Below are 26052 nucleotides of genomic sequence, written 5' to 3' on the forward strand. Positions count from 1 at the left end.
CCCTACAACTACCTGAAGGGAGGTTGTGGCAAGATGGGACTTGGGACTATTCACTCAAGTTACTCAAGCAATAGGATTAGAGGGAATGGCCTCAAGTTGCACCACAGGAGATTCAGGTTGGACATCAGGAAAAATTTCTTCTCCAAAAGAGTGTTTAGGCACAGGAATGGACTGCCCAGGGAGGTGGTGGAGTCACTGTTCCTGGAGGCGTGCGAGAAATGTTTAGATGTTGTACTAAGAAACGTGATTTAGTGGGGAAATACTGGTGATAGGTGGATGGTTGTTGGACTGGATGACTCAGTCCTGGTGGTTCTATGATTCTGTGATTTAGCACATTGTACTAGTGAGACTTCCTCTGGAATATTAGGCACAAACCTGGTATCAGGAAGCATGGAGCTGAAGATGGAAAGAAGGCCACAGAGAACTGAAATCCTGTTTTTTAAGGACAACTTGAAGATCTAGCATAGAGACGTCCAGAAGGATATGAAATGTTCCTCCCTATAAACACACTACAGATGTAAACCAAAGAGTGTGATGAGAGTCATATGGTGCAATTTTATAAGTAAATGTGGTGGGAGGTTCATTGATCATATCGAAGGTACAAGGAGAAGGGAAATCCCCTCCAGCTGTGAAAATGCAGGCTGGTTCTATGACATGCTTGCCAGCACCAGTGCTCTCAGCATCATCTTCCAGTCTTGGCGTGTTTCTCGGACCTGTTCATTACTACATGATTATTGTAAAAACAGAAATTACACATATCACTTCATCAGTGTTTCTCTCACTCTAATGGGGGGGGGGGGAAGGGGAAGTATCTGTAAAAGGCTGTTATAGACATCCTTTTGCAAAATGGACTGATTTTGGTTTTAATACAGTCCCTCATTTGTAGTTTGCAGTTAATTTACATGACAACTCCTGGGACAATTTTTTCAGAGACGCATGTTGAAGAAAGCCTCTCTATTTTCAGTCTTCCTTACGGCATTTTATTCTTTTTCACTGCCATCTCTATGGTTTGCCCCAGCTCATACGAAGTGCTGAACATAGTATCCTCTTTCATAGGCTCTTTAACACAAGTAATATTCCTTTATGATCCGTCAGTCATATGATGATGGCACCTGCAGTCAGATCACGAGAGATGCTACAGAAACAGGTCCAAACTGCACCGTGACTGGGACACCAGGTCAGGGCCTGCCCAAGCACGAACTTCGCGGTGAGCTGACACCGGCAGGTGGCATTTTTTAACGAGGACACCGCTCCCCGTCCTGCAAATAGCACCTCTCGCTGCAGCCGGGAGCCCGCAGACCTGCAATGCCCCACCCGGCCCAGCCGGGGCCGCCAGCAGCCAGGGCCGGGGCGGGGCCTTGGCGCCGGAGCCGGAAGCACGAGGAGGACAGCGAGGGCCGCTACGCCGCTGCGGGAGGGCTGCGGCGCCGCCCGGCGGTCGGGAGCGGGCGCGCAGTGCCGGCGCTGCCCCGTGCTGCTCCCAGCCTCGGCGAGCCCTCAGCAGGTAGGGGCCGCGGGCTGCCCGCCTCCCAGCGCGGTCGGGCCCCGTTGGGGCGTCCACAGCGGTTCCGGGAGCGCCGGGCCCGGATGGCGGCGGTGTCGCTGCGGGCGGTGCCGAGCACTGCCCGGCTGTGGCCGCAGCTGCCCCTCGTGTCCGGGCTGTGGAGTCCCGGTGCCCCTCGTTGCCGTTTCTCACAGGGCCAGGAGGCTTCTCGCGTAGCCCTGTGTGAACGGGGGACTACATGTGGTGTGCACGTTGTTGCAGTGCGCATCTCGGGTACAGCCGGGATACTGCATTCCAAACGCCCATCGTTTTGTTAGGTGGGAGGTGTGTTGTCTGTCTGAGTGCCAAAAGCCAGCTGGCCCAGTTCTTTGTGAAATACATGTGTGTTGGCTGCCTATGTATGTACAGTAATGTGCGCACCACAGCTTCTTGCTTTTCACACTAACCTTAGCTGGTGCACACTCCTGTTCTGTGTGTTTAGACCTGAAACACCAACGTTTAGCTACATGCGGAGCCAGAAGTGCTTATCCCCATGCTCGAGTGGGTGCGTGGAGAAGTGATGTTTCAGAGTAGTCCTTGGAGATACATTACATACATAGACACATTCTAGCTTTTTTGTTACGATTCTGTGTGTCAATATGGCCTAAGCCCACAAAGCAGAGCCCTGGGAGGGTGTTGCTGTTCTGGAGATGCAGGTGAGGGCTCCAGCATCACAAAGTGACTGCGGAACAACCACTGCACACACTGTTTTTCAGTAACTTGGTTTGGTATTGTAAAAGTCTTTAATGCTGAGCTGCATTGTACTGTTTAGTGGTGGACTAGATGATCTGAGTGGGCTTTTCCAGCCTCAGTGAAGCAATGTCTGTGCTTTGTTTTCCTTGCTTTTTCCAGGGACCAGCTAGAGAGATGCAGTCAGTATGAAGAACAGTGAACCAGCTCTCAGACCAGAGATGCTCCCAGCATGGGAATTGTGTGCCTACTTGTTCCTTACCATTGGCTCTCACTTCTATTCTTTCTATGAAGTGTACCAGGTTTCTCAAAGTAAGTCTGTAATGCTGATGCACTCACTTTTGTAGTATTCCTATCCTGTGGCTGAGCTGGATTTGTCTGCTGCTTCTTCCCCACTCCTCTGTCAAACCTGTTAGAAGGAGATGGAGGTGAATGGGCCCCCTCATGGAAGGAGTTCAGGAGGAGCTGGGTGATACTTACTCCTAAGGGCATCTTCACTGTACACCTTTTATTAGTCACTTTAGTGTCCCATGTCTTTCTTTGCCGCTAGAGGGAGATATCAAACAGTCCTAAAATACAAGAAATGAGGATTATTATAGGTTCCGTCTGTTAAATGGCTCAAGCTCAGCTCTCTGTTATATCTATTTAAAATTAAAATCATTTTTCAGCTTAGAGGTGAGGAAGCTTGGGGGAAGTTTATGCAGAAATGTATGAATACCTGATGGGCATGGGTGAGGGAAGAGGGGAAAAAATATATTATGTAGTGCATCTTTCAGGGTTAATTCCCCCGGTTGCAGTACATACCTGTGTCCAGTGGTCAAGGCTACTCTGCACTCATCAGCTGAAGGTTCAGGGTGTGTACAGGCCAAAGCCCAGGGTCTGGCTATAGAAAGGTCCTTTGAATGAGCCTGCTGGGAAAGATGAAGAGTTGTAGGCTTCACAGCTGCTGAATTCTTTGCACACAGATATCTTCCCTTCCCCAGCTCCAAGCATCCACAACTATGAAGAAGATGAGGGGAATTTGTTTTTATTTAGAATCAGAGTGCCTCATTGCAGAACTGTTGCTTTTCTTAGAATTATGTAATTAATGAAGATTTATTCATCTTTGCAGAATATGAAGATGAAATTGACAGAAGCTTTGGACTGGAACAAGGGACTCTGTTTTGGGGCCTTAAGAAGGTATGAATAATGAGTCTTATTTTGTTGATTCTCTGCAAGGACAGAAGCTTACAATTCCTTGAAGTCTTCCTGCAGCAAGCTGTTGTGTTGAGCAGAGTTCTGCTGAGAAGCAGTGAACAATGAACAAATTACTTTGCTCCATACTGGGGTCTTTTCCTTTCCTGTAATGGTGCTTTGTAGGGAGACCTTGGTTTTAAGTGTTTTAATGTCATCCCTGATTTTTCAACTCTATTCTCCCATAAACACCAGAGGCCAAAGCTCTATAAAGATATGAAGAACAGGAGGAAAGCATAGACACTGCATATTATTAGTAATGTGCAAAAACACAGACGAGTGCTTCTCGCGTGAGGCAGTCTGCAGTACTTAATCTTTTTCTAATGTATGTCTCGCTCTGTGTGGAATTGAGCAGTTTTAAGTCCTTGCTGAGGGGCACAGATTAGGGTAATATAGGCACAGTTTCTTGTTTCCAGTGCGTTTTCCTTTGTGTTCTAATCTGAATTACTTCTGAATAGCATGGAAATAATGCCAACCAAATTGCTCCAAAAATACCGTTTGCTCACCCAAGATACTGTTTTAGTTTTAGAAGCTCATAATAACTACAGATTTTCATACTCATCATTAGGTGGTTTTCTTTTTCATTTGTTCTTGGTGGTTGGCCTGAGTGTTTCTCATTAGTAATGTCATTTAATAAGCTTCTGTGTGGCTGTTTGGCCTTCAAAGGTTTAATCACCCTTTATGCTTCCTGCAGCCTTTTTTCCCCCTTTGTTCATGTCATTTGGTGTTCGGGTAATGCTTAATATCAGTGAACACTGGTGGCACTCATGATTGAGCTGTAGTTCAGTGTAGAGGAGAAGAGATTTTGTAACATAAATGTTTGAAGAAACGTGCTTCTATTTTCTAAGACAAGCCAAAACCCAAATCACCCACTTCACTTCCAGTTGAAGAAAATTCATCACGCAACTCATTTTGAAAGTGATTTAATCAAAGCCAAGAATACATGTCTATGTTTAGGCCCCACCATCACCACTTTATGGGCCCTGTACAATCAATAAGTAAACAGAGGTTAAACAGATGTTTGGTTAAGTAATATTATTGATTATCTTTCTATTACAATAATAAATGAAAATGATCACTGATGTTGAAGGCTCATAGTAAAATGCCACAAAGAGACAATCTCCAGAGAGAGGTGCAGCCAGGCACCACTCCTTCTAGTAGCACAGCTGAATTGCTTCACCTGTGCTTCTTCCACTTCTTTCTGTGGATTTTGAAGTTATTGAAAGTCAAAGTGGTGTTGGAGCTCACCACTCCAAATAATCAGACTTCTTTGACTAAGCAAAAAATTCCTCAGATGCTGAATTTCTGTGGTATTGGACAATAAACTCTGTATGTTATTCAGACATTTAATTGTACTTTAAGAACATGCTTTTGTAGTTATGTGTATTTCCTTGATGCCCAGGATGCCTTGGATTTTGAGTGGAGCTATTGGATTGAATGGGGAAAGGAATACATACTGTGGCTTCTGGCTGGTCATCTGCTGGTATCACAAATGTGCAGGCTGTTCATGGACAAGGTATGCGTGGGTTTAATTCACAGCAGATTTGTGTGTTCTGACTAGCTATGGGAATAGAAAGCTTTAATCAGCTATGGGAATGGAAGGGGTGACATGTAGGCCTGACACCCTACTATCATAGAATGGCCTGGATTGAAAAGTACCACAATGATCATCTAGTTTCTACCCCCCTGCTGTGTGCAGGGTCACCAACCACCAGACCAGGCTGCCCAGAGCCACATCCAGCCTGGCCTTGAATGCCTCCAGGGATGGGGCATCCACAACCTCCTTGGGCAACATGTTTCAGGGCATCACCACCCTCTGTGTGAAAAACTTCCTCCTAATATCCATAGCCTAAACCTCCCCGTCTCAGTTTAAAACCATTCCCCCTTGTCCCATCACTGTCCACCCTCATAAATAGTTGTTCCCCTTTCTGTTTATGTGTTCCCTTCAAGTACTGGAAGGCCACAATGAGGTCTCTTCCAAGCCTTCTCTTCTCCGAGCTAAACAATCAGTTTTATACAGTTTCCTCAACCTTTCTTCATAGGAAAGATGCTCCAGCCCTCTGATCATCTTAGTGGCCCTACTATATATAGGACGGTACTGTTACTATGTTTTGCTTTAGAAATAGAGTATTAAAATTGTTCATGGTCCTTTTTCTTTTTTTTTTTTCTTTTTTTCTTTTTTTTTTTTTCTAACAGTATAAACCATGGTGCTTGATGGTGTATGGAATGGCTGCCTGCTGGTTTTTATTAGGAATCAAGGGCTTTGCGGTCATTTTGATACACGCAGCTATTTCGTTTGCTGTGGCTCAGTTTCAAATACCACTCCTGACATGGCTGTGCTCACTTATCCTGTTATCTACTTTACGCATACCAGCAGTGGAAGAAGCCAAGGTAATTTCAGATATATGAATTAAGCATCAAATTAAATAGTCTTATTTGCTGTTATGGTAGCTGTCTTCTTGACCAACTAGTCTCTTTCAAGACTGGCTTGAAAACCTGTGGGAAGTAGAGATGCAGTGAGCCATGCTAGAGCTTTTGTAATTAGAAATATGGAATTCTTACTAGTGGGCCACCTATGGTTTCATTTGGATATTTGTCAAGGCATAAACTGAAAGCTTGCTCACTACAGTAGTACATAATGTGATTCATACTGATGGTGTATGTGACTGAAGTCACTTAGAAGAGAGGATGTCTTTCTCAGTTATTGCACTTTGTTAGTCTCTTGGTTACCAGCTGATATGGTCAGGTTATATTCAGTATACTGTACACTCTAGCCTGCTGTACGTGCTTCTTTTAAAGCTTTGGCTATATTTATTCGAAGCTACCATCTGTAGCTCCTGCTTTCGTTATTACCTTTGTTCCTTCCTTTTCCTTTATTCTGTGTTGTTGCTGGTGATCCTGCAGGGCTCTCAAACAGCAGATGAGAGGAGTAAAATTGGTGATGGTCTGATGCTTCAGGAACACCTGTAGGGTTTTTCTGAGAGATGATTGTCACCTCTGTAAAGATAAAAGCCAAAGTTGTTTTGTTTGCTTTTGCCTGGGGAACTGCAGAGACAAACAAGGGCAGAAAGTGGTTCTGAGGGACTAATTTAGATAAAGCCCAGCCTTCTGGAGTTGTAGTTGGTCAGATAGCTCCACAACACAGCTCTCCTTCTCTGTCTGGGACCTGTCTGCGTTCTTACTCTGAATTATGCTAAATAAACAGAAGGACTCTGCAGGGTAAGATGATGGTCTCTTACTGTGCAAGGGAATGTTCAAACTCTAACAAGACAACCACCAGAGTGCTGCCTACGTCTGCTCATTTTTGTCAGTCTCCACTCTTATTTACCATTTGTTTTTGGCTTGTCCTGTTTTCCTTTGCTATCTTTTTTGTTCTATGGGAATAGTTTTCCCTTATTTTTTCTCCTTCCCATCTTCCTGCTGTTTACTGGTTTTTTCCTTTGTATTGCCTTCATCCTGTCAGTGGAAACATGTACAGTGTAGTGATTCTTAGAACAATCTCTGAATTCAGTTTGTATGGGAGCAGACTAGCTCTGACTGGAGTCATTCGTTCTGCTGCTCATGTAGAGAATCACTGCTCTTGTACTGCTATCTGCCTTTCTCTGACTAGCAAATAGAAACTAAAGCTTCTACTTTTGGGAATGACAGTGATGGAATTACTGTGCACAAGCAAAGCTAGTAGACCCCAGGAAGACTTGGGAAGAACTTAAGAAAGGAGCTTATATGCACTATGAATGCAACCCATTATAGCTAAAGCTCACTACATTATGAAAGTTTTCAGTAAAACCTGTCTGCCGTGTGTAAGAGGAAATGTACCTCAGGAGGATAACAAGGAGGTCTGTCACTGCATGAGGGAAAACATCCAGTCATTGTGATAATGTAATATTGATAGCTTGACTGACTGTTGCCTATGGTCACTGTAGTGTAAATGCCAAGTCATGGCCTGAAGCAGTGATTGAGCACCTGTTGGGAAGGCAGGGCCAACCCAAGGGAGCTCAGGTGCATGCAGTGTACCTGAGTGACTGCATCTGGTGGAGCCAGGATCCTCCCCTTCCCAAACCTCATTTAAGGGTTGGCAGGGGAAGCCAGGGTATTTTACAGGAGATCCCTGCGTGCCTGAAGTCTTATGGAGATTTCCTTTATTTCTGTGCCCACTGCTGTTGTTTTTAAGCAGATCCTCATTTGTTGCAGCTTGGAATCTTGCTGCTCTGCTGTTATCGTTGTGCTTTCCATCACATTACAGTCTTACATAGAGCTGTGTTCAGTGATTTTATTTTTTTAAAAAGGATCTATGTGGCATGTCAACTCAGTAGTACGCATCCAATTTAAAAGAAGTTCTCAGAAACTGCAATTGGGAGGTTGCAGATGTGTCTGTGAATATTTTCTAAGCACAATTGTACACTAGCAACTTGCTGTGATGCTGGCAATGGAAAGAGAAAACTTAGCTATTTCTGGACCTGGTGATCCACACTACAAAAAAGTAACCACATGGTTTTGGCAGAAAGGATTCTTCTAGGAGGCTGATAAACAAGTCTTACTTGTTAATTTGGGTTAGCCTTTTTTTTTTGTCTGCTGTGAGCATTTTCATTTATTGCCCAGAAGCTGGCAACGTCCTGGTTTGTTGATGGGATTTTCTCCATTTTCCTATTGATGAACTTTTGTCCTCTTAATTTCTGTTGTGTGGAAACTTTAAATTTCTCAGGCACTTTTGAGAGTGAGGCGCCAACACGTATTTCTCTATTTTACCCATTTAAAGTGGTGTTGTACATATTATCCTTCTGATCAATCATCTGGAAAACCCACGGATCTTTTTCTGTCTTCCTATTGCTCTGCCCATTAGGAAATGCAATCTGAATATCTACCTAACCCTAGCGTTGGGGTTTGGATTTGAGATCAGAATTTCTAATGCTTTTTGAAATGTGGTTTGGCCTCACCACGCTTAATCGTAGTTTATGGGTGACAGAGGACTTTCTGTCATGCCAGTGAGTGCATTGAGATGAAATTGTGTATGTTAATATGGAAGTGTTGTTCAGTGTAGACTGAGTATGATAAATATGTTTCCCAGTGCTCTAGTGAATGCATTTCTCCTTTGTTAGAGATATAATCATAATGATTTCAAGTGCTGTTCTTTGGGTTCATATCCAGAAGTGACTCAGTAAAGCCTGTTAGGATCTCACTCATAGCATGGAAATGAAGAGTATTTTTCAAACAGTTTTATTTATACTAAATGAGTTTGCTCACAGATGATTGGTGCAAGCTCAGTTTTGCTGTTCTGCTAATGCTCCTGGTTGGGCAACAAAAATGTTAGAGAAACTGCTTCATAGTTGCAATGAAATGTCTTTGTTGTATTTATTTGACCTGAGAGGGAAAGGAAAACTAGGATTATACTATTAGGCCTGTTCTAATTTTGCAAGGGAGCAGAGCTGAGCTGTTGTTAGGATCTTTCCTTGTGATGTAGGTGGATTTCTGTCTCTCATAGATCAAAAGGCTTCTTTAAGCACACTGCAATACACATTTAATCAGCCAAATTGTATTTGTTGATGTTTCTAAGGTTGGGTGTTTGGGTTTTTTTTGTGGTAATTGATATGTGTGCATCTATGTATGCCTGGTTTTGTTGACACTGTGTGTCAGGGAGTATTGTAAACATGGCAAAGATTCAGCAAAATCTTTCAAGCCCTGAGCTTCCTAGCAAGTGTCTGATTCTTTTCAGATCTGACTTGCAGCTTTGGGTCCTGTCCTAGTAGCTTCTTAGTTGTTGATAAGATTGACAGCTATATTTGATGCTATGCACCTGGATAAAACCTGAGGAAAAAATGGCATTCATATAAGAAAAGCTCTGCTAGTTTTTCATAGTTCTGCAAGACGTAGTAAAGCTTGAAGTTAGCCGTAATGTTTTCTGCCTGTCGAAGCAGCTCTGTCAGTAGCCAGCATTCACTCTTCAAACGTTAGCGACATCTGCTTCCAATATTCCTGTCAGTCTCTGTTAGCTTTAGGTGCTTTCTGCTTCTGGTGAGCTGGAAAGTCAAGGTCTTGGTTGATATAATTATCCTGTAATTTATGAATCACAGCATTGTACTGTTATGCTCTGACCTTGTTTTGTCTTACAGAGAAAGTGGTATGACACTGAAAATGAGTATTATCTGCTTCTCTTCACGGTGTCTGTTCGTTGCCTCTTCAACACAAGTTTCAGCCTGGAATACTGCTGGCATGGACATGACCAGAAATCATCTCATTCATTCCTGTGGATGCTGGCATATGTGTTTTACTATCCCACATTCCACAACGGACCCCTTATTAACTTTGATGAATTTAGTAAGCAGGTAACAATATTTTTTTTAAGACCATGGAATTATAAACTTCCAGGGTATGTGTGTAAATGTGAATCATGTTTGACTAAGAAATACTGAAGAAAATGGGTGATCTCACTTCAGCTGCCAAACCTACCTTTTATTAGAAGAAAAATCAATGTGATGGATTAATTTTGTGGTTTCATATTTTGTAAGATTTTAATATTGGTTATGGGAAAATTTTAATTAGACAATTCTTTCACCAATTTTCGAAGTGAAATACACCAAGTGCATCTCAAAATGTATATTGCAAGTGAGCAAAATTTATTTTCTGGGTTGTCAAAAATGGATGTTAGTGAGACTTTGAAAGAGTCAGTGTCCCGAGTGTTAGTGTATATTCATCCTGTTCTTGACAAATGTTGAAGTAAAGTGCATTTAGGTTGGTGGTTTTGGACAGTGCTCTTTTGCATTAGGCTAAATGTACTTAGCTTTTAGAAAGGTCAGACGAACGCAGTCTCAATAGGATTCTGTTTCCTGTCAGTGAAGGTACGACTTAAAGAAGTGCCTCAAGCGTATTGTCATGCTGATTGTTTAATACACAGTTAATATTGATATGCAGTTGTGAAGCACGTCTTCATTTGAATTTGAGAGATGCTAAGTGTTGAGATAGCTGCAGGAGTAATGAAAGCATGTGGGATCTTAAATCAGCTGAATTTCAGTTTCTGCAGAGCTCCTGCACAGAGCACTTTGGTGCGATCCACAACATGGGGATTGTTGGGAACTTTCACCATGTGCCTGTACTTTTGGGAGAGCTACAGAAAAGGTGCCCTTGCAGCTTGAATGAGCCTGCAATTATTGGCTGTGCTCAGCTTCTGCTGCAACAGGGAACATCTGATTCCTTCACTAAAAGTCTTTTAAGCTTTTGTGAATCATACAAGTGAAATAGAAGAGGCAAGGTAGGTCCCTAAATAGACACTAATGTTCTGAAGCTGACTAATACATCTGCATATTTATTTTCCATTACATTTGATAGTAGGCAGGTGTCCAACTTTTCTCTGTGGCTTTGTATATCTCAGCATGAGTTCCTAAACATATCTGGAGCCTGTATGCTGTCGAACAGAAACCAAAGGTGCTGAGATGCTCTGAGCTGTGGCTGGCAGAAGTGTTACACAAATTAAAAGGGCAGAGTCAGAGGATCTTTCACCACTTTGAAGAAAAGTTGGTTTCTTCAACTGCTTACTGACAACGAGATGTCATTAAAAGAGATGAGTCAGATAAGCAAAAGCATCTGCACGACTGACAGAAGCATGCAATAAGCAGTTTTTTAGGCTTCACTGAGAACAAGCCAATCATCTGTGCAACTTTAAAGCCCTTTTCAGGAAAAGACTGCAACTTTGGGAAAAGGGAATTCATAACCTTCAAATAAGTAGAATTGTCCTTTCATTAGGCTTACTGATATGGATGCTGCGGAAATTTTCTTTACTCTTGTTTTATAGTTTCTAAATTGTATTCAATTGCGCTTATATTCCTTTACTGCTAGCAGAGAATAATCATTATTTTTCAAGGAACGTTTCAGAAGACTTATACAGAATTCTGAATAGAGGGCAGATTGGAGACAGCCACTGCAAAAAATTGTGCATAGGATCTTCAAACGGATCTTAGTTCACCTGATATGGCTCAGGCCTGTGAAAAGCCTGTCTATATTCTTGGTTTGAGACAGTGAGAAGGGAAAATCAAACATGGAGAATGGAATGCCTGTATTTGCATTATGTTCTCATTTAAATATGTACGGATCTTGTTTTGTTAAAGCCTTGATGAAGATGGAACGTACTGAAAAAATGTTACTTGGTGTTTGCTGCAATGCATTTTCAGCGTTCTTACTAGAGAAGGGTAGTGTCATTGCCTTGACATCTGAGATTAGAGACAGATTCTGAAGTTAGCAGATCTCAGCAGTTTGTTCACAGCGCGCAATACCAGAAGTGTGTTTATTGCAGCTATCAGAACAGGAGATTGGGAACTGGAGAAGCACTTAACTGAAGCTGAGACTGAGAAGAGGGTTTCTGCTCAGCATGCTGGAAAGCAGAGTTATTGAAAAAGGAAGCAGAGAAGCTGTTACATGAATGAAAGAGATCAATAATGCTGGTAATTTGCATCTGTTGCCAGGCAGAAATGAGAAGCTGTTATATTTCACTGATGGCCTGAGAAGAAATAGAATGTAGTAGTTCTTGTCGTGGTTTTCAAGGTGTATTGTGTAAATGCCTGTGATTTAATGGTAGGCTCCAAAGTGTCACGTAGTTAGTACAGATTCAGCTACAAAATTAGTATGCTCGTTCATTTCCAAGTGAACAGAGCCAACTGCATGTTGGATGTATTGTGCAGATAAGATTTTAGGGAGGGTGTTGTGTGTGCGGGTGAGTGGGTTGCTTGTTTATGTATATTTTTGGTGTCTGGTTAAAAACTGAAGAATGAAACTTAGCATATATTCAGTGGCATGCAAAAAATGTTAGAGACAATCTTTCCACTAAGTTGCTTGATCAAATTCTTTCACTGCAGAAAAAAAAGGTGTAATAAAATAGTATAAGACCTTTTTACTACGGTTAGTGATGTAGGAGTCTGGTGGGGCATCCTGTCAGCTGTGAACCCTGTCTGGTCCCATTTTTAACTTGCACCTAACTGGCATTTGTGCAGTATATCACATAGGTCTCACTGACCTTGGCAGTGTTACAGGAGAAAATGAAGAACTGCTCTCAGGTAATGAATACAATGCAGCTGGCAGAAGTTTAGATATTTTTAAGAGCAAGCTGTTATCTTTTGGTAGGATTTCTGCCTGGATAATCCTACTGTCCTTCACAACCGTAATATCTTTAAACTTTTATTTCGTGATCTACAGCTATCAACAAAGTACAAAGAATTAAGAAATCAATGTCTCTTCTTGATTCTGTGAAGTTTAATAGCATTTGGCTGTTTCTACAACCAGTTGGTTCTGTAGGACTTGAGAATGATTAATTTGTCTGCAGGACTAAATGTTGTTTGAGTCTCTCATGGCTGGTTGTTGGGATTGAACCTGCATGCTTTTTAAGCTGCTTGGATAGTTTGAAAAACATCTTCCTTCTAATGCTCTGTGGGAGATGGGGTTGCTTCATTTGAGCTTGCAGAGTGCTTGTGTGCCATGATTGTGTATGCCTGAGGAAGTGAAGGACTTTGTCTGTGTGAGATGTGTTACTGATAATTGCATACTTCTGGAAGTGCAATGGCATTGCCAGTTCAAGACGTTTTAGTTTTAGGAGGATTTTACAAGAATCTGAAGGGGAGGGGTTTTCTCTGAAAAAATTAACAACGTAACAGGAATGAGCTGAGGATACCGGTTGAATTTCTGTTCATGTTCTTTGAGTAATTCTCACAACATTGGGAAGTTTTCACAGAACCTGTGAGTTAAAAATAATCCAACAATTACATAGTGAAAGCTCCATGTTTTCTTGTAATCCTCTTGTGCAGGTAGGCAGGCAGTGTGTAATTCATACCTTCTTCCAAGCCTTTTGTTTTGCTCCAGTATGGCACTTTCTATCCATGGTTTGTGCCTCTGTGTGAATCTCATAATGACAAGTGCCCTTAGAGAACATGCAGAAGAAATAAAAAAAATAGAACAGTATTCATTGTTCTATGTGTTGGGTGTTTGTTGCTGTGTTTCCCACACTTGTAAATGTGAATAAATGTTTGCTTCTTTCTGGGTAGCTATTTTTTTTTGCTGAATTAGACACTTAAGAACTTGTTTGTATCGTTAGTGAGCTTTTAATAAACTTCTCTCAAGTCTGACAGCTTTCCAGAAATAAATTGACTGTTAACAAGGCAGCCCTTCCCTAGGCCATCTTGAAAGTGATGACATTGTGAGTAAAGGCCCTTAGGCCTCCTGGCTCTAAATTAGTTTGGCAGCAGCTGGTGACTGGGATGTAACCTCTGAAGGGACAGTGCAGGGATGAGAGGGTGATGTCTTTTTACACCACTGTGTATTTTGAGAGATGCCTGTGGGGTCAAACCGTTTAAAATGTCTATTTGGAATAAATGCAAATGGAAGCAGATGCTGAGATTATGCATCTGAAACCCTAGGCAACATGCAGTAGCAAAGCAGTCCAGAGACCCTTTGAAACCTGTAAAGCATGAGACAAGAGTAGTGTGGATCCCCCTACATTTGGGTGCCTAGCATGGAAGTTGCACTGTGCTAGCAGATACCACGGCATTCCTTTGTGGTTCAACTGCACAGATAGTTTTGCAATGCAGAGAGAAGGGGAATATCATCTGCAGCGCAACAGAAGATCTTCATGTGCACATGGAGCTGAATATCTGTAAATACTGCAGCTACTCTTGTGATGTTGATGAGAGACTTGTTTTGGCTTACCACCCTGTTTTCTTCTTATTTTTACTTGGTGAGTTTGAGAAAAGAGAAACCATACTACGTCAAAAGTGTATCAGGAATTCTTAAATAGTGTAGACAGATGATGACAGTAATGAATAGCAAATGAAATTGTTATATTAAAAAAGTTCTTGAGATTAGTCTTTGAGTAAAACAGTCCGTTGTGTGTCATATAACTTCTTTGGGTTTCTTCATTTAGATGAGGAAACAAGAAGCCTTCAGTTTGAAGACCAATCTTGGCATCTTAATCGTGCGCATAATTCGAATTTTCTTTTGGTGGTGCTTGGCTGAGCTAATGATTCACTTCATGTATATCCATGCTATCTGCAGCACTTCTTCATCTTTGGAAGCTATGTCATACTGGGCTCTAGGTGAGTATGTTTTTAAAAAAAATGAAGAAATCACCTGTCTCTTCCTACCTTCAAGAATACCAGCCTAGTTTATGTCTGTTAGTTCTTATGAATAGTGCTCTGTAACTGTGCACCGTCAGGAAGACGACAGACTTAATGCAGACTATTATGATAATGTGAGAAGAGAGGCTGAGGGAGCTGAGCTTGTTGAGCCTGGAGACAAAAAGGCTCTGGGGAGGCCTCACTGCAGCCTTCCAGTACCTAAAGGGAACCTGTAAACAGAAGGGAGACCAACTTTTGACATGGGCAGATAGTGATAGAGCAAGGGGGAGTGGTTTTAAAATAAAACAGAGGAGATTTTGGTTAGATTTTTAAGAGGAAATTCTTATTCAGAGAGTGGTATAGCATTGGAGCAGGTTGCCCAGAGAAGTTTTAGATGCCTTAACCACTTAAGTGTTTAAGGCCTTCCTGCTACCTCTCAGTCTACTGATATTTGGTTAAAATGCAAACTGAAGGCAGAAATGAGAACTTACAAATGTAACATAAAATGGTAATAGTTTGCATGTGGATATCTAAATAGAAATAGGCTAACCTCTAAGCCACCTGTATGCATGGTTTGTATGATTCCTTTGTGCTCCTACATATATAAACAAGTAGGAGGAATAGAAGCAGGAAAACCCCAAGACTTAAAAATGAATTTTGAAAAATCCCTGATTTTTAGAGTTCAAGGAGATGCCTCTTACTATATTGGCAAGCATCAGGAATCAATATCACATACTAGTTCAGCCCTGTCATGTACGTAACTAAAGTTTGCTTATGAGCAAAGTGCTGGATGAAGACCTCTGCATACTAGGCTCTGGCCAGTAGAGGGCAGTGCGTGCTATCTCAGCGTATGCATGTTCATGCATACAAACATACATTTTCTATGTGCATATATACTATATATGTAAATAAGAAGAGAAAGGACAGACAGAGCAGCAAATTATTTGCTTCTGAGTTTTGTTCCATGAGTCCCTACTCACTAAGCGTTTAGGAAGTGCATTCTGAGTTTGTATCTCCTGTTTCAAATAGGAATTTATAGTTCAATTAAATTGGCTTGTTCAGGGGATTGTCTGTGTGTGTGTGTTTGGGGGTGGGGGGGAAGCTGTGTACTGTTACTGAGCATGCAGAACCTGATAAATGCTGACCAGCTGACAAGGCAGGAAAGTCTACAGATTTATGGATAAGGTGTTCTGGGTTTGGTGTTATTGGCAGATTCTTGCCTCCTATGAAGTTTTCTAACTGTTGATTTAAACAACAGTAAAACTTACTTTCCAGAAAATAGCAAAGTAGTTGGTATACTTTTTGTATGGGAGCTGTTGAGTTGTGGCCTGAACTGCTGATTGAGCACCTGGAGAAAAACTGGCTCAGCCCTGGGAGCACAGGTGAAAGAACTGGTTCAGCCCTGGGAGCACAGGTGAAGGCAATTCAGTTGTGTGACTAGAAGGGGTGGAACCTGGCTGTGCCTCTCCTAGACCCCATTTAAAGGCTGACTGCCACTGGGGGAGGGTCTTTTCCTGGAGATCCCTCCTTGGTGAAGCTTTCCCCTGTGAACCTAGAATCTTCTGATATGGGTGAGCAACCTTCTTCCCTTCCTTTATAGTATCTCTCTATTGTAGCAGTCCTTCTGACGTTACAGCTTTATTGTAATGCCTTTCCCATTGTATTGATCTGTCCAACTGCTATGCTTGTTTAATGGAATTGAATGCTATATTCTAAGAATTTAGGCTTTTTTTTAGCAGATGATTAGAAAATACTTCTAAAGCTACTTCAGGCAATGAAAGCCTGATTTAATGCAAGTTTGGACTGTAAAACTACCAGAACAAGGTGTGCTCATTTAATTTGAGATAAATGCCCTTTGGGGACCCTGCATTTAGGAGAGGTGTGTTCAGAGAGTAACTCCACTCTTGTTAAGCTTTGTTTTAGTATTGAAAGCAGGTGCCTAAATATGATAGTTCAGAAAAGATGTTGTGGTGGGATTTGCCTGCAGAAATGTATCACACTTTGTATGGGAACTGTTGAGTCATGGCCTTGAACCACTGATTGAGTCTTGAGGAAAGGACCCAGTCAGTCCTGGGAGTACAAGTGAAGGCAATTCTTCTGTGCAACTAGAAGGGGTGAAGTCTGGCTGAACCTCTCCTAGAGCTCGTGTAAGGGCTGACTACAACTGGGGAAAGATCTCTGGTTGGATATCCTCCCCTTTGTGGAGTTTTCTTGTGAACCTAGATCTTCAGAGGTGGATGTGCACTTCTTTTTCTCTGTAACACCTGTCCATTCTGCTAGTCCCTTTGTCATTACACCTTCTGTATCACCATTCCATCTTGTTGATCTCTGATTCTTACACACTTTAAAGTGTTTTCTCTACAAGTGTCATCCCAGTAATAATACAGAGACAAATCAGTGAACAGCCACCATTGTGACTTGATTTAGGGGGTCTCTGGTATGAGTAAAGGTACCTGTAGTATTTTTTTCTATTGTTACTAGATTATTATGGATCTTAACATGCTTCTACACTAGTTCTTGTACGGAGACAAATATTCCACTCTTTTACTTTTTATTGGAGGTTATTAAAAGCTATTACATTAGATAATGGAGTCAAGAGACCAAGAAGCTTGTTGTTAACTTAAGAGTATTAACTGCATGGTATATTAGCCTGCTACACTGCTGTTTTTCATTTTGTTTCCCATTTAACCCACAGTGGCTTCAAAACAGCATGAAACATATACTTTCATCAATTGATGCATGGCTGCCCCTTGTGGCATGCTAAACTTAGGGGAAAGGCTGTTATGCTGTCTTGTAATCAACTCCAATTAAGGAAATTATAATTGCTCCCCAGCTTTTCTTCTGGGATATCTTTGAATTAGAAGCATTAAACACTAGTAGTGCAGGTAAAGACAACAGCGCTAGGAGACCTTGCTCAAGGGATCTTAAGGGCATTGATGATGGTCAGAATATTCCTCACAGAAGCATAAAGCAACAGTGTTCTTGTGGTGTGAGACTGCAAATAGATAAAACCTGACTGAGTCACAATACTTGTTTAAAAATGTCAGCCTTCAATATTAATAAACTTAACCGCTAATGATGAGACATGCTGAAGATAGCTCGAGAGGGTGTATTTTCTTCATGCATATATATATATATACACTTAAAAAGCATATATTTAACATGGGGCAGTGTGTTAACAGCAAGAGACATGTTGTATGTGGTAGGAGTTAGAGAAAAGGCTCTGGAAGCAGTGACATACAAAACAGTTACAACAACAGTTTTTAATGCCTGCGGCTAAACCAAAGGTCTCCTTATGTCAAATGTTCTAGTTCTTCTTTTCTCTATGCCATTTACAAGTCACTACTTGCATTACTGTAAAAGCAGTTTTGAGATTACATTCTCATTCCATCTGATTCATTTGCAAATATAGAATTCTGAGTGTTCTATTCTTCTGAATATAAGTCAAAGTCAACACAGTTTCTTCTGTTACATAGGAACCCACAGTCTGTCCCAAATAACTCAGCTGGGTTATGTGTTCCATGTGACACTTAGCGTCTCAAAGGTTCAGAGGGTGTTGTAGCCTTGCTTCACTCTCCTGTTTTTTGCTTGTTCTCCAGTCTCTTTACTTGCTATGTACACATCTTTTCTTATTTATGTGGTGGTCCCTATATATTTCAGTCTGCTTTTTCTTATTGTGAGGATAAAGAGTATCTGGAACTGAAATACAACAAAGCTCTCACTAAGCAGGAAATGCTTTTGCACAGTGTACAGATGGCTTGTAAAATTAATTACCTTGAGACAGCAGGGAGACAAAGGTGTTGTTTTAAGAAAGTGGCCTAATGTTACTAGTTTAGGGCTATTGAAAGGCTCACTTTCTCTAGACCTCCCACCTTCAAAGTCCCTCCAAATATCAGGTCATTTCCTCACTGTATTGCTTGTTGCTGCAGTTTGTTGTCATCAGCAAACCAGCTGAAGGTGTGCTCTGTTGTGCCATCTGGGTCGTTAATGAAGATGTTGAGAGTAAGTGGTCTCAGCAGCTGTGTCTGAGAGATGCTGCTAGTTGCTGGCTGCTAACTGCAGTTAGCACTGCTGGTCATTGCTATGCTTTAAGCCTGGTGCAGTCCCAACCAAATTTTCTTCTGTATTATCTACTTATCCAAACTATAGCTCACATCTTCCCTGATAAGGAAGCTGTAGGAGAACATTTGAAAGCTCTCACTGAAGTCAGGATACACAACATCCATGCTCCCTCCTGTCTTGTGTGTCCAAAGCACCAGTTCATACTGAATAGAGTGCTGTTGGTCAGGCATCATGTTGCCTTGATAAATATGCTGCTCCCATTCACTTTCCTGTCCCTAATGTGTTTAGAACTGGTTTCTAAGACAATTTGTGCTTCAAGTATTCCAGGAATTGAAGAAATTCTGTCCAGTCTAATTTACTGCGTGGATGAAGCATTTCCCTTAGAAAAGAATGTGACGCGTTTCCCTGAGATGTTACTATACCACGGGCATTCATTATTTAAGTTCTTCCACCAGACAGTATGAAATCTCTTGTTGTATAATTCAGTTTTTTCCATCTTGAATTTTCTTTTTTTTGCTGGATTTCTGTCAGCAATGTATTAAAAAAAAAGAAAGCTGGCCTGAGGTTGCATGTATCTTTTCCACTGGCTACAAATAGAACAGAAAGCTATTAAGGATCTGTCTTTTCAGGCTATCTCCTCCTCTGCTCAGTATTGCAGCTCCCATATGGCACGTAGATGTCAGCATTTCTTCTACCATGCATTGTTCCTGCTATTTAAATTTTATTTCCTTTAACGTTCTCCGTATGCTACTTTTAACTTGTATGTTTATATTACAGTGTTGCTTGGGCTGTGTTGGTCATAATGTAGGGCGAATTCAGTTTAGTCTTTGATATCAAAACAGATGGAGTTGCCTCTGATTATTTTCAGTGCAGCAGGATGATGAGAAGAGAGCAGTGTCAGAGATGGCAAAAACAGTTCTGTTATTGTTTTTGATATGGCCTTTTAGAATACTGCTCATGTCTAGATTGACTGAGATGTTCTCAGATGACTGACTTGCAGCTCTTTCTTCACAGGCTGCTGCTTCAGGTACTGAAGAACAAATGCCATATTCATTAACAACAACAACAAAACCACTGCATTGTATTGGTTTGAAGTGTACTTGCATGCTGAATATATTATCATATTCTGTTTCACCAGTGGCTCGTGTTTGGTAGCAAGAATAACTTCCAAAGATTTCTTATGGGGGGGGGGGGAGGCGAGAAGATAAGAGCTTGCTTTGGCTAGTGGTGCTTTTAGGTATCTAAATGTTAACTCTAATGGGTAACTTCAGATACAAATTATTTCAGGTCATCTCCTGTATTCCCCAGGAAATGAGCACCTAGCAACACAGTGTCAAAGGGTGTCCCTGGAGTGTCTTGCAACTCTCCCCTGGCTTGCCATGTGGAGCCAGGATTTGATCTTGGTGACTCTTATGGGCCCCTTCCACCTTTGGATATTATGCGATTCTATATGAAAGGTACAATGGACAAATAGTATTAATTCAATGATTTTGTCTCAGTTCTGCATCTCATTCTGGCAGCATTGGTCAGGTTATCTGAAAAGGTTGAGTACTTTCAGAAGTAATGATATAGCAGGAAGACCCATGTGGCATGAAAATGGGAAACCGTGATAATTCATTATTTTCTGATTTTAAAGTTGATTGGATTTAATTTGCTTCCTTCACGTTTTGCATAGTAAAAGGAAGATTGCAGGCAGTGAAGACTGAAGCGACTACACTGGAGCAGACAGAGGTCCATCTACTCTAGTGGCTAATGTGTGGCCATGGCCTGTAATGAAGTCTGGGAAAAGAAAGAGCATAAAATGAAATGAAAGGCAAATAGATTGGCAATCCCTTCCACTTCATATTCTTCAGGCTTCTGTAGCTGAAGGATTAATTTGCTAATTTGTATAATAACCAATAGTTCAACAAGATCTGAAATAGAAATCAGTGTCTTCTTTTCTTTAAATTTACAAAACCATGACACTGTTGCACATAATGTTAGTAGTAAAATCCATCCTGATGGGATCTTATTTGGTTACATAAAGACTGATGAATAGATGATAACATCTGAATAGATGTTGAATTCTGCTAATTTGCGTATTTAAATCTGTTTTTGAATATTTATCAGTTAAAAACCAGTATTTTCTTTTTGAGGCTTTATGTTCATTTTTTTGTTCAGCACCATTTACTCTGCTCATCTGAACAGAGCTTGATGTTTCTGCAAGGTATAAGGAATGATGAAAGCCAGAATTCTGCTTGAAAATGTGTGACAATTGTCACACTGGGTTAATCTATGTTAGTAAAGGTTGTGATTGTGAAAATATTTGACCAGGAATTTGTACATATGTGTATTGTGTGTCAGAGGCGATTCTTAGATGTAGAGATGTACATCAGAGATTTATGCATGTGTGATGAGTGTCCTGTGCATTTAATCTGTTGTTCTTAACCATGTGCAACTTGTTCTTTCTGGTGAAGCATGAACAACTTACTGTGTTGGTTAACTGTTACTGTTATTAACTAGCTTCTAGTGTGCTGAAAGCATATTCTTCCTTTGACTGTAATGCTGCTTATATTGTTATATGTTATATTGTTATAACCTGGAATGATATGGTCTCCTCAAGGGTGGAGCTGACTGATTAAATTTGTAATTGATGAATTTCACATTTTGATTTCTTAAAAGGAAAAAATATTATGCAAGTTCCTCTATGAAATACAAGACCTACAGAGTAGTCCATGTAAACCAGATATGTTATGATTCTATTTCCAATAAGCCCATACATAGAAAATAAATTCCTCAGTTCATTCTTAAGAACCACTCAGTGTTTTGTGATTAAAATTAGGATATCTCTGCATCCATCCAAGTGGCAGTGAAATACTGACAGAGTAATCTGTGGTTTTTATTTTTTTTTTAATAATGTATGATAATGGTAAGGGAAATTTGATTAAAATCTTTGACATCTTGGTTTCTGCTTTGGAAGGTGAAATGCAAACATGCATCAGAAATCCTAATAATGTTCTCTGAAACATTGGATAGTTCACTGTTCTAAAATAAAGAAGTGAGTGAAAATGCTAGATAATGTCAAATAATATTGGCAGTTAACCTACTCTTATGACTCAGATCATTTTTTACTTGTGATAAATGTCTATTTATTTAGTGTTTTTTGTAATGTAAAGGCTGTGGTTGATGTTTTGGGATACTTAATGTAGGTAGTTTCAAGTCATATCTGTCCTTTAAGAGATTTCTGGCCTTGTTTCTTTATTAAGTTGTCTGGAAGACCTCTGTATGCCATATGTTCAATCTGGCTTAAGCAACTTCACTTTGGGCTTGTTGTATCTGTTCTACTTCGTTGTCTTAAGAGAACAAGCATTGTAGGATGTATTTGCCTGCCCCCACTTCATTTCTTTGGGGATTTTTCTTGCATGCTACTGGAAGGCTGTGCTGTAAAGCCAGGCAACATGTGTCCAGGTTGTATTTTCTTTGAAAATAAGAGCCTGCACCTCTTTCAAAGCACTACCAAGCAAGAGTGAAAGGTAGCTGCTGAGTAACATGAGCCTAGTTATTAATTGTATTGGTTTGTATTTGTAAGTTAATGCAGGCAAAGTGCATCTTGCACTGTGTGCTTTCTAAGTGGTTAGAGAGACAGGAGTAATTGAACTGAGCTGTCACTTCTGCATTGATTCAGGCTAGCACAGCTTGTCTGAGCAGGGGACAGGACAGAATCACAGAACATCCTGAGTTGGAAGGGACCCACAAAGATCATTGAATCCAACCCCTGACTCTATACAGGACCACCCAACACTCGAACACAGCATCTGAGGGCATCATCCAAATGCTCCTTGAACCCCAGCATCTTGGGGACTGCCAACCTGGTGTAGACTCATTTACTATAACCCTTTTAGCCCAGTAAGTCATCCAGTTGTTCACCCATGATATTATATTTTTGTCTAGCTGTTGCTGGACATTTTGTCCAGAAGGGTACTGCGAGAAATAGTATCAAAAGCTTTGCTGTAATCCAAAAAGACTGTGCAGTCTAAAAGATTACAACACAGTGTTCATGGGATTGTGGCAGTGGCTGTAGAGCTCTGCTTACTCAACAGTTCATGCAGAATGTGCTTGGGGCTGCATTAAGCATACATTTGTAGAAGGCTCCCTCAGGATGAAATGTAACCTTTTGCCACGGTCAGCACCAACTTAAGGAGGTCGTAGTAAGTTCCAGCATGAGGTTCTTGGCAGAGCGGTGTGTGTGTGGTTAGAAAGAAAATGCGGTAGCCTGGCATGTGAAGCTTGTCAATAACCATGCTGATATTGGTTTATTAAAGCTGGAAGTTCCTGATGCTGTTGGGATTATTGTTGAGATCTATCTACAGTGAGTTGAGATGTATATGTATAAAGAGATATATACATCTCTCTCTATGTATATATTATATATATGGCCAATTTGCTGCAGTGCAGATCCATATTCTTTCATGTGTGAGGAAATCTCTGCATAATATGCTTTTTTTTGTTGTTAAATATGAGAAAAAAGGGTAAGTGAACCCTTGAAGCTCAGTATTTTGAAGCTGATGATGTGACCACAAGTTCTAAGCCCTGTTTCTTAACTAGACTTCTGTTGTGTGTCAGTAACCCTTTCAAAAAGACTGCATGTTTGTCTGTAGTACATGTTTTCTAGTTGTACCTGCCCTGGTTATTGATAGAAACGTGCACCTACAATTCTTAATGCTGCAGGGTTAGGGCAGCTGTGGAAAAGGGGAGTTTATGCTTTCATGCTCATGCTTCATCAGTAACATGGCAAGCTAAAGTACAATTCTTAACAATAAATATGCCTTGGTGTTGGGTTATGGTTGGAAAATTTGTTTTTAATCCCTAGGTCAAAATCTTCTGTTACTTAGTTTTAATAATCCTTGAGAAAAAAACTCTGAAATTTATGAAATGCAGTTTGGAGCAAATTTGAAGAAGTTTAAACTTTGAGGGCTTAAAATGTGTTTTTAAAGTCAAGGAAAATTTAGAATACTTTAAAAGGATCGCAAGCTGAGAAATTGAAAATATCAATCTTTATATAAGTCACTTAATTTAATCTGAGATTTCAAGTAGCTTGACTGTTGAAGTGCACAGAATTGAGACTGTGTGGGTACTTTACATCAATAATTTAAATCTTAATACATTTTATTTCTTAAACTTTACCTGGACTGTGAAGCCCTTGAGGTCATTTCTTTTAGGAGAAAGATGTACTTTTTGCAGTATTTTTTTTCCCTTAAGTGTTTTTAATATACGGGTGATGTGGCTTCTCAACTTTGTTTCCAATTAAAAATAATGCTCTTTTGGGAATTCTTTTTTAAGCTTCAAATAGAATGTTGGTGAACAAAGTGTGGGACTAATAATGAATTTGAGTGTTGTTTATAATAAATCTTTTTTTTAATTTCATGCTTTTATATCAGATGAAGCAGTGTAATTCTGTTTTGTGCTATTATGGTATAAATACCAAGCAGCTGGAATATCTCAGGTATGCACAGAAGGTTTGAAGCCTGTGCAAGTTGCCGGTGCAGACCAGCTGTTGCACAGCTGTGAATCTTGCCCCCAGATTTTCGGTGTGTGGCCCAGAACTCTCACACAGCTGGGATGAGTTGGAGATCAGCATGAATTTCATTCACTTATTGACTGGGACTTTGTATATCACTGATCCTTGGAGCATTAGAATTGCCACAAACACAGTAGCCAGTGTGTGGCAGGTGGTGATGTCAGTGATGTGATACCAGTGTCTGCTAATTACCAGTGGTCACAACTTAGACTAACAAAGTATTTCTTAAAGTGAAAATGCTTTTCTCTGTGTGATGTACAACTTTATATTTGAACATTCCATCATTGTGTTTAAAAAATGAAATGTATTGATTGTTTTGATTCTCAAGAGAGTGGTAGTCTGGGTTTCTAAATCTTTATCCATTATTCACAGCCAAAGGATTTTGAATTTTACCAGACACAGACAACTGTAGTCTTTATAATCAGTTTGTGTGGGTGTCAACATTCAGCTCTCCAATGAAATTTGTCATAAAAGAAATGAGAAATTGGATGAGATAGGAATTAAACCAGAAAGTTGGCTGTATAAATGATTTAGTGGTAATCTAATGTGTAGCTGACTGGCTACTATCCAAGTAGTTCTTAGGATTGTTTGTTTTCCTTGGGGAAAAGAATGTTATTGAATATTAGATGACTGCTTCCCTGAAGGAAAATACCATAAGCTTCATGTCTAGGTATTTTTTTTTCTGCTATCAGTTTTTATCTTGTATGGCACAACTGTTTTTTATTTCATACACATGGATGATAATATTAAAGCTAAAAATAGCAGACTGCAGAAACAAAATGCTGGACATGTGTGAGCTAGCAGGAGTTTTGCAATTGGCATTACTAGAGCCAGAATTTCACCCTAGGTTGCTATGAATTAGATTAGATTTTTTAATGTTTAACTTTTGGTCATCATCCATGGTACAATCATTAGTCAACAGAGTGCAAAAGGGATGCTTTGACTTGGGGGTGGGGGGAAAGGCAGATGATTTAAGTGTTTATATGACTTAGACTGCTGGAGTCAGGTTGAAAATTTAGTCTCCAAGGGAAGGGTGCTGAAAGATTCTGAAGTTACATTAAATATGTGAAGCACTTCAAGTCACAAGGTTGATATCAGTGAGAGAAAGTAAATCCCTGGAAAGGTAGGAGACGGAACAATGGCGGTTTCTAGTTTTTTTGTTTGGTTGGGGTTTTTTTTGTTTTGTTTTGTTTTTTACTCTTCGAAATTGTTTTCATTTTTCTTCCTTTGAGACTGAATTTTGAACATCAAATTTTGAACATGACAATCGGGGAGAGTCAGTGGAACTTCTGGGACAGTAAACACCCATGGGTTTCAATGAAGATGGTGGCCTTTGCTTTTTAGTGTATTTTGTTCTATACAATTGTTGTTCAAATTCCGAATCTTTATTTTCTTATTGACAATTAGGACTCTCATCACTGTTACAACCTTTTATGGTTCCGAGGTAACAGGCCAAACATTGTGAGACTCAGCATAAAATTATGAGCTGTCAAGGCTGGCAGTTGGCAGTTTCAGGGTGTTTGAATTTGTTACTGCTAATCCTAAATTTTCTATTCTAAGACTGTGATTCAGAGCAGTAATAACTCTTCAAGCATAACCAGTCTGATTTTCATCTCACCTGTGTGAGACTGCTGTGTCTTTGGGTTGGGCTGTGAACCAGTACAGCACTGAAACTTCACTGCAGACCGGATTTAGTTGGAATTCTGCATGTCCCCTGGATGCTACCATGCCCAGCCTATGGACTGCACCCTTCTGCTGCTTCTCTGTGGCAGCAGCTCTGCCCCAAGCTTGCAACCATCACTCAGAACAATGGTGCACCAACAGAACATCGGTGCACTATTCACCCCATTTGGGCTGAAACCAGGGCATGGTTTGGAAAT

At 40.6% G+C, this 26052-nt stretch overlaps 1 protein-coding gene across 1 annotated transcript in view; it reads left to right on the top strand.

The window, feature by feature from the left end:
- The first annotated feature begins 1379 nt into the window (after window positions 1–1379).
- HHAT (hedgehog acyltransferase) overlaps window positions 1380–26052 on the top strand; it is a 140736-nt gene continuing 116063 nt past the window's right edge. Inside the window, exons 1-7 of the mRNA XM_072331920.1 lie at window positions 1380–1504; window positions 2396–2545; window positions 3345–3412; window positions 4869–4982; window positions 5663–5857; window positions 9574–9786; window positions 14361–14532. Coding sequence (XP_072188021.1) covers window positions 2422–2545; window positions 3345–3412; window positions 4869–4982; window positions 5663–5857; window positions 9574–9786; window positions 14361–14532 — 886 coding nt within the window. The 5' untranslated portion in view covers window positions 1380–1504; window positions 2396–2421. The remainder of the gene's footprint in view (window positions 1505–2395; window positions 2546–3344; window positions 3413–4868; window positions 4983–5662; window positions 5858–9573; window positions 9787–14360; window positions 14533–26052) is intronic.

Source organism: Excalfactoria chinensis, chromosome 3 (assembly GCF_039878825.1).
Source record: "Excalfactoria chinensis isolate bCotChi1 chromosome 3, bCotChi1.hap2, whole genome shotgun sequence".
Taxonomy (NCBI): domain Eukaryota; kingdom Metazoa; phylum Chordata; class Aves; order Galliformes; family Phasianidae; genus Excalfactoria; species Excalfactoria chinensis.